The sequence below is a fragment of the Phasianus colchicus genome, chromosome Z (genome assembly GCF_987193195.1).
Source record: "Phasianus colchicus chromosome Z, bPhaCol1.hap1.1, whole genome shotgun sequence".
NCBI lineage: Eukaryota > Metazoa > Chordata > Aves > Galliformes > Phasianidae > Phasianus > Phasianus colchicus.
Window position 1 is genome coordinate 44,110,461 of NC_143476.1, and position 12,545 is coordinate 44,123,005.

The 12,545-nt window shown below is 42.7% G+C and overlaps 1 protein-coding gene across 1 annotated transcript; it reads right to left on the minus strand.

Annotated features, from left to right (window-relative positions):
- Window positions 1-1,073: 1,073 nt before the first annotated feature.
- Window positions 1,074-12,043, minus strand: LOC116236216 (uncharacterized). Its single transcript, XM_090131140.1, has 6 exons — window positions 12,002-12,043; window positions 6,601-6,651; window positions 4,272-4,444; window positions 3,565-3,605; window positions 2,749-3,066; window positions 1,074-1,302 (listed from the first exon to the last, which is right to left on the minus strand). Exons 4-6 carry the CDS (start codon window positions 3,596-3,598, stop codon window positions 1,157-1,159), a joined length of 498 nt encoding a protein of 165 aa, XP_089987266.1. The 5' UTR covers window positions 3,599-3,605; window positions 4,272-4,444; window positions 6,601-6,651; window positions 12,002-12,043; the 3' UTR covers window positions 1,074-1,156.
- Window positions 12,044-12,545: the final 502 nt, after the last annotated feature.

A 12,545-nucleotide genomic window follows, 5' to 3' on the forward strand; every position in this document is an offset into this window, starting at 1 on the left:
CATGCAGAAGCCCTGAAGAAGCAGACTCCAGGCCAGAACTGCAGCCTGTGCAGAGGACCCCATGCAGGATATGATTTTCTTCATGCTAGATGGGCCTCCAACTACGTTCAGGAGTAGAAAATGGAAAGAAAGAGAAAAAATTACCTGAGAACTCATGAGCTACATTGCTGAAGCCTGAAGAAAATTGTCTGAAGCTGACACAGAAATACAGCCTGAGGTTTTTGTTATTACAGTGTATTTATCTTTCCTTCAAGAAAAGCCCAAATCTTGTTATTTCTGAAGTTAACGTAAAAATAAAACCTCTCACAGCAGAGTAATTGATTTCTGACACCACCAAATTACATTAGCAGCTACTTCAGTTCATTGATGCATGAAAAGGTTAAACAATCAAAAATATTATTTCGCTGATCACACAAAACATATTTTTCATTTCAGCATACTAATCAAAATCATATAGTAAGTCCAAGTGATTTTGAATAAACATGATTTTTCCTATAACTGAGAACAATGGTTGTGAATTTTTCAGCCTGCAGTATTTAGCCTGGGAGAATTATGCATTTATCCATACAGAATAATTGTCTCTAGGGAAGAGTCAGCTATCCTACACACTGTATCTCAGGGGCACAAGTATATTAAGTGAGAAACATGACATATTACTTATTCACTTGTGGGAAATGAAATCAGTTTCCAAAAGACAAAAGAAAAAGATAGTAGTTAATAGGTGCATACGTGCATGCACACTTAACTCTGTGAGCTACAGTAAAGATAAGCACCAAGAATTGTATTGTCAATAGATGGAAGAAAACTCATTACTTCTACACTCTAGAACAGTGTTGCTTTTTTTTTTTTCCCCAAGTGTAGTGTACTATAAAAAATAGTTAACACCAACCAAGCAAGCATTGTGAGTACTGGGAGCCCTGTAGAAATGAGTAGCTCTTAGGAAGTGGCTGTCATTAGCTTCTCTGAACAGCAGCAAGCCAACAAGCTTAGGCTTGGTAGTGGTGTAGATGAGTGGCAGCTGGTGTCCAGACAAGGATATTCACTGGAACTGCAAAGGACACCAAATGGACAGAAACTGTCTTTCAAAAGTTGAATGATGCTTGTATCATCTGTTGGCCAAGTTAAAGAGATCAAAAGATGCAGAGGGCAACCAGAGTTACATGTGAGCATCTCCCCTGTGTCTTCTTGGGAACACTGATAGTGTCCTCCAGAACATGAGTTGCGCCTGTATGCAACCAGTTGTTTCTCCTCCACTTGATGATTCCTCAGCAACGACTATGCAGTGTGCAGTATACCAAGTTTCTTTCAAAAAAAAAAAAACAAATATGCATTATAAAATACCTTTGTCTCTGTACTTCCTTTTTCTGCCTGTCACTGATAGTAAAGCAATATGAAGACGGAGGTTAACCTCTTATAGAATGGCATTTGATTAATCAGTTGAAACAGTAGTTTGCTTCCTTCCTCTACAGCCTTCCTTCTACTTCATCAAGGTCCCATAAAACCACCAGAAAAGCACCTCATTACTGCACATGACTCATATGTGTCTTTGAAATATCTGACCCACAGCATTTAATCTTTACAAGATAACAAGGATGAAAAGAAACAGGGAAAGAAGAGCATGATGGTCATATTGTGAACTAAATAAATGCCCAATACTTATCTTTCTAAATGTGCAAATTTAGATTAGCCTTTCTGTTTCCCCTTTTTTTCCCCCCATTTTCAATTCTCCATTCAAAAGGATGTGCAAGAGGTAAATGTGTAATGAGTGAGTGTGGAAAGATGCTAACCCAGGAGAAAGCAGCGTAAAGTGGAAAAAGTGAAGCAGAGAGTCTGGGTCACACAGAAGCACCAAGAGCTGCAGAGATTAAAGAAAGACAAAGGATGGAGCTGGGATACAAGAAAAAAGCACTGAGGCTGTAGAGACAATACTGTCCTGACAAAAATGGCTCTTAAGACCGGGGAAATAAGGGGTTGGGCTGGTCCCAAAGCAGACAAATTGCAAGCTTCCTTCACATCAAGCTCTATACAATTTGTTCAAAGCTCCATCTTGAAAAATTATGATGGCTAGGAAACATCTCAAACAAAAACAAGTGCTCAGTCCTTCCTAAAACAGGAAGAGGAAAATTGGAAACAGTGAAGTCTGGAAGCTTAAAAAAGGAAAATGTGAAAGAAGTTGTTCAGAAATCTTTTTTTTCAGAACTTTTTTTTCTTTTTATTCCTGACATCCTTGGACAATATCCAGCAACTCAACTTGGACAATATTCACTATGGGCAGTCCTAATGCTTTAGCCACTGCCACATGGTCTTTTGTCTGCATTTGTAGTTTTTGACTTAGCCAGTGGGCGATGTCTCCCCATGTCAGTGGGCTGACACATTTTCCAGCCATCTAACTTCAGCCTACATGTCAGCTTCATCAGCCTGGTGGCTGCAAGGGTTGCTATCTAGAGATGTGGCATGCTCATACGGCCCTGCGTCTTACCACATTCCGTATATCAACTCACATATCTTTGCCCCAGATAGGTCAGGCATGGATTGTTCAACCCTGAGTGGCCCACTGTGCTATCCAGAGTGTGGGTCCTCAGTAGAGCACCCAACTATCTGTGCAGATGTTCAATGTGCTGTCACACAGCTCCTTACTTATAACCATCCCCATGGCTCATAGCTCAGCCCACTGACTGCTTTGTTCATCCCTTTCTTCAAACCATGTTATTTCGGTCTAGGGATGGTTTGCAGTGACTCACCACCTACTTGGGTTCCTTCTGCTGGATCCATCCTTTTTTACCAGACATCCTCTGGAATAGAATATTTTCTCTCCTGTAAGGGTCTCTTCTCTGGATGAGTGACCACTGTTTCCTTGGGTGTCTTTCTGTAACACATTACTGGACCAAGTATCTTTTTCAATTCTTCCTTTAATGGACAGGTGGCCTCTCTGACTAAGGCTGGCAACTCTGCTCACCACTGTTTGTGTTTGGAGGTCCCAATGGATGAAAAACAGAATATGAGCTACCAGTGTGTTCTTGCATCTTGGAAAGCCAATGGTGTCCTGGACTCCATCAGAAGAGGATCCTGAAAAAGAGGAGACTGTGAGGATACCTTACATCAGCCTTCCAGTATTTAAAAGGGAATTATAAAAAGGAGGGGAATCAACTTTTTACTTGGGTAGATAGTGATAGGACAAGGTTTTAAGCTCAAGGAAGGATGATTTAGATTAGATTTTGGGGGAAGTTCTTCACAGAGAAAGTGGTGAGGTGCTGGAACAGGCAAACCAGGGAGGCTGTGGATTCTCCATCCCTGGAAGCTTTAAAGACCAGGTAAGACAGGGTCCTAAGCAACTTGGTCTAATACCAGATCTGGGTATTGGTGGCCCTGCATGTGGCAGGGAGGTTGGAACTTAATGGTCGTTGGAGTCCCTTCCAACCCAAGCCATAATATGATTGGGCCACCCATCTTAGGAACATGGGTTAGATCTATTACCCACCCCTGGATTGGCAAAGTTGTTTTAAAAACAGCTGCAGTATGAGTTACTTGTTCTACTGCCTACAGAAGAGAGTAAGTAGCCAATACCTGCTTCTTCACCATACTGTATCTTCTTCTCCATGCCAAACCTGCAACCAGTAACCAAATGATGTTCGAATGGAACTCTGGTGCTGCCACAACCCCCAGCCAAACTGTGAGACATAGACAGACTCTGTTTTTGCAGTGGAAGTTTCCAGCATCTTTTGTGCCAAGGTATAGGCCCTTACTGAACTTACAACCTTCTAGCGAAGTAGCTATACAAGTTGTTTTTCACTAAAAGCTGCTGAGATTCAGACTACCACAAGATAGGGAAAATATAACAAATATTTTGTTTTTCATAAGAAAGATGCTGAACAGAGTAAAGCAGAGATTGTGGCATTCTGACCAGCATGGAGTTGAGACTGGTATAAGATAAGGTAGATATGCAAAGTAAGAGAGCCTAGCAGAGGAGAGAACAAATGTGATGCCTTTAGGAAACACTGCCCTCCTATCTTCATAGAGAATTACAAAACATGCTTAAAAAATAACAGGTTGGTAATAGATCTTACATGAAAACGTATGGTAGCAACAGTGCCAGGAAGACTGTGAGCTTGAGATGCTCAGCCAGTGAAGGCCAGAAATAACGCTACCTGTATTGGAGTGAGAGTGCAGTGGTGCAGATCACACTAACTGCACAATTTCTCCCTTGCCACAAGGGGACGTGCGCCCGTGATTGCAATAATGAATAAGCATTGTTGCTTCATGAGGACACTTGCCTGATTGAAAATGATTGATTTTGAGCATTTCTCACAATTTGGTGCCGAATCCTGGGATTTGAAGCTGCCTGTGGTGGATTCTTGCTGCTGCAAAACAGTAAGGTGCACTCCACTCTTGTTTCTGCTGCCCTGGGAGTTGGAGGGGGTGGTTCACTGTGGAACTGACTGAAGACCTGAGAAAGTTTGAAAAGACAAGATCCATTAACAGCTGGGGGAAAGGGGTGGATAGCAGGTGCTGTAGTTTAGGGAGGCTGACCCAATAAAACCTAGTAAATCTGTGCACAGACCAAGAGCAATTAGTATTGAGTATTGCCTTGGAGGCTGGGTTAATGGACTGTATGGTGCAGTGCATTCTGTTTTCTAGCACTAGGAGAAATGGGGAGTAGGAGTTCGAAGGGAAACAGGGACAGAAAGAAGGTCCCTAGAGCAGCGCCTGCTGTAAGTCATTTAGGAAGCATGCTGAGAAATTGGAAAGGTAATTAAAGAAAAAACTAGAGAAAAAGAGAAAATGATTTGGCACTCTGTTGTTTTGTGACCCATAGAACCAATACAAGGAGAATCAGTATTTTGGCCACAAGAGATGTCTGACAAGGGCTGGGTATGTCATACTTCAATCTATATGTGAACAGTAAAGCTCCTTTTTTCAGGGGAGGAGTCAGTTTATGCCACATGCTGTGTTCAGGAAGTGCAACAGTTAATCATGGTTTGACAGAATTTCATAGATAAGAACAGAGAAATTCCAGATGGGATCCTTTAAATTGCTTGCCCCGTTCCTGTACTTGTGTTTAGATTAGAATTCAGTTGCTTTCTCCTCCAGAACAGTGTCCTCCCCATCATAAACCCGACACTGAGTCAACTTTTCTAACTACAGAAAGAAAGTCAAATACACACTACAAAATGGGGAGGATATTGGCTCTAATCATGCCCTTAAAGACCACCTGACAAGGTTCTGTGACTAGTGCTAATGCTGAAAATAAAAAGTTCTATCAGCTTAAAAAGGAACTAGAACAATGCAAAAGGGATCTTATAAATTTTCCCTTTCCCAGAACAAACTCTACTAACCTCACTAATGCATCTAGGTATCCTCCTAAGGAGGTTCCAATGTTATCAGCAGATACAGAGTCATAGATCACAGAATGGTTTGGATTGGAAAGGACCTTTAAGATTGTCTAGCCCCAACCCCCCTGCTATAGGCAGGGACATCTTTCTCTAGACCAGGTTGCTCACAGCCCCATCCAGCCTGGCCTTTAGTGCTTCCAAGGAGTAGGCATTCACAGCCTCACCTGTGGCCTGCTCCAAGTGCTTCTTGTGTTGGGGGCTACAGAACTGGACACAATACTCCAGGTGGAGTCTCACAAGAGCAGGTGGGCAGAATCACCTCCCTCGACCTGCTGATCACACTTCTCTTGATGCAACCCAGGACACGGTTAACCTTCTGGGCTGCAAGTGCACATTACCAGCTCATGTAGAATCTCATCAACTTCCAAAGCCCTTTTCCTTAGGGCTGCTTTCAAGCTATTTTCCATCCAGCCTGTATTTGTGCTTAGGATTGCCCCAACCCAGGTGCAGGACCTTACAGCTGGCCTTGCTTCATAAGGTTGCTTGCCATGGGCCCACCTCTCAAGCCTGTCCAGGTCCTTCTGCATAGCATCCCTTCCTTGTAGTGTGTCAACTGTACCACTCAGCTTGGTGTCATCTGCAAACTTGTTGAGGGTGCACTCAATCCAACTGTCCACATCACCTACAAAGATATTAAATAGCACTGGTCCCAGTATCAATCCCTGAGGAACAACACTCTTCACCAATATCCACTTGGACATTGAGCTGCTGACTGCAACTCCAAGCATGACCATCCAGCCAGTTCCTAATCCAGTCAGTGGTCCATCCATCAGATCAATTTTTCTCAAGTTTGGCAACCAGGATGTCATATGAGACAGTGTCAAAAGCTTTGCACAAGTCCAAGTAGATGACATCAGTTCCTCTTCCTTTATCCATTGATGGAGTAACCATATAATAAAAGGCCACCAAGCTTGTCAAGCAAGATTGGTTACCCCCAAGCTTGGTGAAGCCATGTTGGTTACCCCTTTTCTTCCCTTCTTGAAAATAGAAGTTATGTTTCCCCTTTTCCAATTAGTGGGAACCTCACCCGACTGCCACGACCTTTCAAATATGATGGAAAGCAGCTCAACAACTTAATCTGCCAGTTCCCTCAGAACTCCTGGATGGATCTCATCAGGTTCCACGGACTTGTGTACCTTGAGGTTCTTTAGACAGTCTCAAACCTCATCTTCACTTACAGCAGGCAAATCTTCCTTATCCAAGTTCTTACCTTTGCTTTCTGCAGCTTGGGTGGTGTGGCTAGACCCCTCGCTGGTGAAACCTGAGGCAAAGAAATCAATGAGTATCTGAGCTTACCTTGTGACTATGTATCCAGTTTCCTTCTGGAGAGGGCCCACATCCTCCCTGTTCTTCTTTTTATTACTGAAATACCTTCTTGCTCCCCTTAATGGCCCTGGCCGGATTTAATCCTAACCAGCTTTTAGCTTTTCCAACCTGATCCCCACCTCCTCAGACAGCTTCTTTGTGGCCTTCCCAGGTAACCTGTTCCTGCTTGCACTCCCTTTAGACTTTCTTTTTGCACCTGAGTAAGCCCAGGAGATCCTTTTTGATTCATGGAGGCCTCCTGGCATCCTTGCCTGCCTTCCTTTTTCTTGGGATGCACTGCTTCTGGGCTTAGAAGAGATGGTCCTTAAATACCAACCAGCTTTCTTGGGCCCCTCTTCATCCCAGGGCTTTCTTCCATGTCACATTGCCAGGCAGTTCCCTGAAGAGTTCAAGGTCTGCTCACCTGAAGTCCAGGGTAGCAAGCTTGCTGTGCACCCTCTTCAATATCTTGATGATTTTGAACTTTACCATATTTCATGCTCCATGCAGCCAAGGCTGCTCTTTAGCTTCACATCACTACTTGTTGATGAGAACAAGGCCCAGTGTAGCACCTTCTCTTGTGGGTTTCAGTACTACTTGGAAAAGGAAGTTAACATCAATGCATTTCAGGAACCTCTTCAATTTCTGGTGCACTTCTCTGTTGTCCCTCCAATTAATATCAAGGTGGAGGAAGTTCCCCGAGAGGAATACGTTTCGGGAATGAAACCATCTACTTGGTCTTCCTGATCAGGTGGCCTGTAGCAGACCCACACTATGTCGTCTCCATCCCTTGCCTTTCCTTTAACCCTAGCCCTAAGCTCTCTCTCAGCTCCTTGTCTATCCCCAGCCAGAGGTCCATGGACTCCAGGCATTCATTGTTGTAGAGGGTAATACTCCCTTCTCTTCTCCCCAGTCCATCTTTCCTAAAGAGTTTATACCCATCTATTCCTACATTTCAGTCATGAGAATAATCCCACAACATCTCAGTGATGCCAATGACATCAGAGCGCTGTAGGCACACACACACCTGCAACTCCTACTGCTTGATCCCTGTGCTCCACACATTGGTGTACAGGCACTTGACTTAGAATCCCATTGAGGTTGATCTACCAATTAGAGTTCTCTTATCCTGTGACTCAAGTGCCATTTTAGTGTCCTGTGATCCCACTCCAAGCCCAGGGCATCCGTTACCACTCAAACCGCAATATTTGAGTACTCCCACTCCTGAGTTACATATAGGGTATGTAAACTCCCCTCTTACTAGCAAAGAGATGAGAAGTTTTTAAAAGGACATGAAATCTTCAATGGAATATCCTATTGGGCAAGCAGAACAGTTCAATCAGTTTTTGAGACCCAACATTTACTCTTGGGAGAAGATGATATTTATCTGAAGTATGCAGCTTAATGAGGTTACAATCCAAAGGTCAATGCAGTGGAAGGGCAATACAGGAGTATAATAGTAAAAGGACTAGTATAAATGGAACAGTGTTACAAAAGAAAATTGCTCACCCATCTCCAAAGATCTAAGCCCACAAGGAAAATTCCACAATGGAGGAATCTCCAACCAGATATTCTCCTCCACTGCAGTCAGCCCTTAAATGCCGGCTAAGAGAGGTGCAGCCAGGCTCCACCTCCTCTGGTCAGATAGTTGAACTGCCTTCACCTGTGCTCTCAGAGCTGATTAGTTCCTTTCCCTAGGTGTTCAATTAGCAGTTCAGGCTGTAGCTTAACAGTTCCCATACAAGTACTATTCGGCATTGTTGTGATTTAGCCTGTCAGGTGGCTCAGCAGCACTCACTCACTATGCTGTTTGCCAGTGTGATGGGGGAGAGAATAATAATTAAAAAAAAAAAGTAGAACTCATGGATTGAGAGAAAACTGTTGTATCAGACACCTAGAAGTTCTGACCAAAGAATGATCCTGAGTTGGAAAAAGGATTCTGAGGAAGAACGTAACTGTATGGCTATAGCACTAGAACCATGGGTTGCATGACATTTTTAGGAGAAGCAGTATTTGTGGCTACAGCAATTTATCTTTTTTTGTAGGGAGCTCTCCTTGCCAGTTTATCTTATTTTGCAAGCAGTTGTTCGAGCTTGTTTGCAGGCAGGAGTTTCACCTGGGCTCTGTATCGTGCACTGGCCGTGCAGGTATAGTGTGCAAATGGAAAAAACCCTGCAGACCCTGGGAGAGAATAGAAGCAGGAGAGAGGGTGCAGTGGGGGAAAGAGGAAAAGTGCACTTTGAATCAGGGGATGGTCTATTGACACTACCTATTGAATCCACTGCTGGCATGTTTCTCCTCTTCCTGCTTAGCATTTTGTACATCTCTCAAGGGTTGGTAAGTAATATTGTGCTTACAGAGTTTCTGCTTGCTATTTACTGGGGTTATCTAAGTGTATGCCTGTGTGTGTGTGCTGAATAAAACTTATAAACCTCCAAGCTGCCCTGAGTGCCTACTTGATTGCCTCTGCTGCTGAGACATCCTGTCTCTCAGATCCAAACGTACCAAGAACCACTATTTTCTAAGATAGAGGAAAGGAAAATAGTTTTGACTATGCCAGTATAAAAACAAGTGATGTGTACAACAAGTGATGCACCATTAATTGCTCTCTGCCCGCCAACTGATGCACAGCTTGCCCCTCAAGCAGTGAAAGAGAGTGAGATGAACTCCCATCCCCTTCAAAACTCCTTCTACACAATATCATATGGTATGCGATATCCCTTTAGCCAGTAAGTCGACTGTCCTAATTCTGTTTCCTCCCAGTTCCTTGGGCCCTACACTGTGAATGGCCTTGGCTTAGCAGGCAACTATAACTCTGGCATATTATCAACACTGCTTTTACTTCCAGAACAGGCATGTCCAACCCATGGGAGGCTTACAGTGCAGCCCACATCCCCTTCTGCCTAGCCATCAATGCAGCAGCTCAGCCCTGCCAAGCAGACTTCCCAACCCTTGGACATGGGGAGAGTGCAGTGCAGTGTTGGCAAACGCTATGGCACTGTGATTTGTATGGAGCAGTAAAAAAATACATTAAAGCAATTTTCTTTAATCTTTGTCAACATATCTGGTAGAGCTACTGATGGTGCCTTGGTAATGGTTGATAAAAAAGAGGGACTTATAAAATTAATAGAAGATGAGGCAATTACCAGCTTATGTTTGATGAAATGTCACTGCAACAGTCACTGAAAAAAAATTATGTGCAGAAGCTTTAAAAATGAATAATATCATGGAAATCGTCAAAGATGTGAACTTCATAAAGTCCAAGGGATCTGTACCAATTCTTGTTCCTTAAAAGTATGGAGGCTGATTATGGGGTCATCATTTGCTTTTCTGAAGGAAGGTGGCTAAAGGGCTAACATGCCAAAAAGACTTTATGATTTACAAAATGAGATCAAGTCCTTTATGGAATGAAAGGCAGAAATTGTGCGAGAACGTGAAGACTAAAGATGTCTCACAGATTTAGCATTTTTGGTGGATTTGTATGCTCACTTAAATGAGTTAAACATACATCTTCATGGTGAAAATGACCTTATCTGTGCTATGTTTCAGACATGAACACTGTTTGAAATTGAACTTACATTATGGCAAGCTCAAGTTATAACAAATAATTTCATGCATTTTGATACATTGGCTAAACGCAGTCCTCTGGACACTGAAAAATATGTAGCCGTGCTTTCCATTTTGATAAATAAATTTGAGAACAGATTTCAAGATAACAAAAAGAATCTTTTTTTTTTTTTTTTTTTTTTGGTATATTTCTGACTCCATTTTCAGTTGACATAAATACATTACTTGCAGATTTTCACATGGAATATATAGAGTTGCAACCAGACACTAAATTCATTTAAAAACTTCATCATGTCTCCTTACCAGACTTTTGTAAGCCCTCTCCCACCAGAGAAAAATATCCTTTGCTTCACAGTCACACTTTATTCATGTCATCACTTTTTGGATGTATGTACATTTGTGAAGAGTATTTGTCAACGATAACGTACATGACGAATAATATTTCATCCAAAATCTCTGATGAACACCTTGAGAGCTCACTAAGAATGGCTGTTACTGCCAGTGAACCAGCCTGATGCATTAGTTCCACAAAAACAAGGTCAAGCATCCCAGGAGTTTTATGTTTTTCTACTCTCTGATTTTTATGTTTTAATAAAAACTACATTAAAAAATAAGCTTTGTTACTTAAATACATTAGAATTATTTTGTGTTTTATATGTAGCCCAAGGCAATTTGTGTTCATTCAGCATGGTCCAGGCAAGCCAAAATGTTGACAATCATGTCCGAGAAACATAACATAGCATCATACCAGCTATTCTGAAGAAAATAATTCCATCCCAACTGAAATTAAGACAACAATTTTTAAGGGGAAGAGAATACTTCTGTATCTGATGATAATGTAGCAGACCTTCTAATTCCTTTGACAGACCCTGTGGTATCTCCAGTTCTGAAACAAGTCCTGTGGTTCCTGCAAGCATAGCAACAGACCCTACTATCACTCCAACTCTTCTGATGAGTGATTGCTTTCAACTCTGTAGCTGTTCCAAGTATTGTGATGAGAAAAAAAAATTCCTCCAAGAGGAGATAGACTGTGTCCAGAGGTAGAGCCCCGTGGCTGCTCCAACTCCTGCAACGAGTCTCACAGCTGCTCCAACCCCTGGGTCCCGTGGTTGCTCTGACATTTTGACAGACTTTGTGGTTACTCTATCCTTTCTGACAGGGCTTGGCAGTTGCCTGTGGTCACTCCCTGTGACAAGCCCCACAGTTCAGCCAAAGAACAAACCAGTGCCATTATCAGTGGCCCCTCTAAACAAGATGAAAAAATTTCTACAAAAGTCAGAATGTTTAGCAAGGAGAGAAGCTTATAAATTAGGAGAAGAAGAAGAAGAAGATGGAGCAGGGCTATCTGCACAAAAGCGGGAGGAGGAGGAAGAGACAGAAGATGTCTGACTCCTAATGTTTAGTGCACCATGAGATTTGCAAAGAGGTTACGGCTGTCAGCCAGGTGAATACACTGCTACCTGCCTGCACCAGTGCCAGAATAGTGGAGCCAGTAGCCTGGACTTAGCAGGCAGTGAAGCCAAGCAGCTGGAATTTCATTCTAGGGAAAGTGGTTTTGATAAAGCAATTGGAAAAGGGATATGGTCTTTCACCTTATGTCAGCAAGTTTTTCAGCCATGAGGGAAAGATATCCCTTCAAGAAAGACCTGGTATGTAACCCATGCAAATGGACCACCATGGAGAAAGGTATCCAGTACTTGAGGGAACTAGTTGTGGTAGAAATTATGTATACAACTAACCTGGACGATAATACCGACTGCCAAGATCCAGATGACATGCTGAATGTGCAATCAGTGTGGTAGAGTTGCATGGAGAGCATCACCTTTCCAGCATCCTGTAAGGAATGAACTGGAAAGATAATGAAAGACCAATGGTGAATGAAGTGGTTAACCTACCTTGACAGTATAAAGACAGTCTCTCTTCCTCCCCATGGGCCTGTGCCTTGGCTATGAGAAACTGTCCCAGCAGTTCCAGAAGTTTAAAGACAGTATGTCTTGCTCCCCATCTGTAAAAAACAGTATCTCAATAGAAGTAAGTGCGCTTCTGCTCAAGAAAGAAGACTTGGTCGGTACACACCATGTGCCACCCTGTGGTTCTACCTGTGTGATCATGGAGATGATATGAGGAAGTGGGTTGAAAACCCACCTCAATCATACAGGCATATCTGCATGTGTTGCAAGGGAAAACAATCACAAGAGAAGTTTACAGTTTCCAAATGGAGTTGATCTTCTAATCTTATGTCAGAGTTTGACAGTAAGCCTTCTGCTTCTCATATATAAGAGA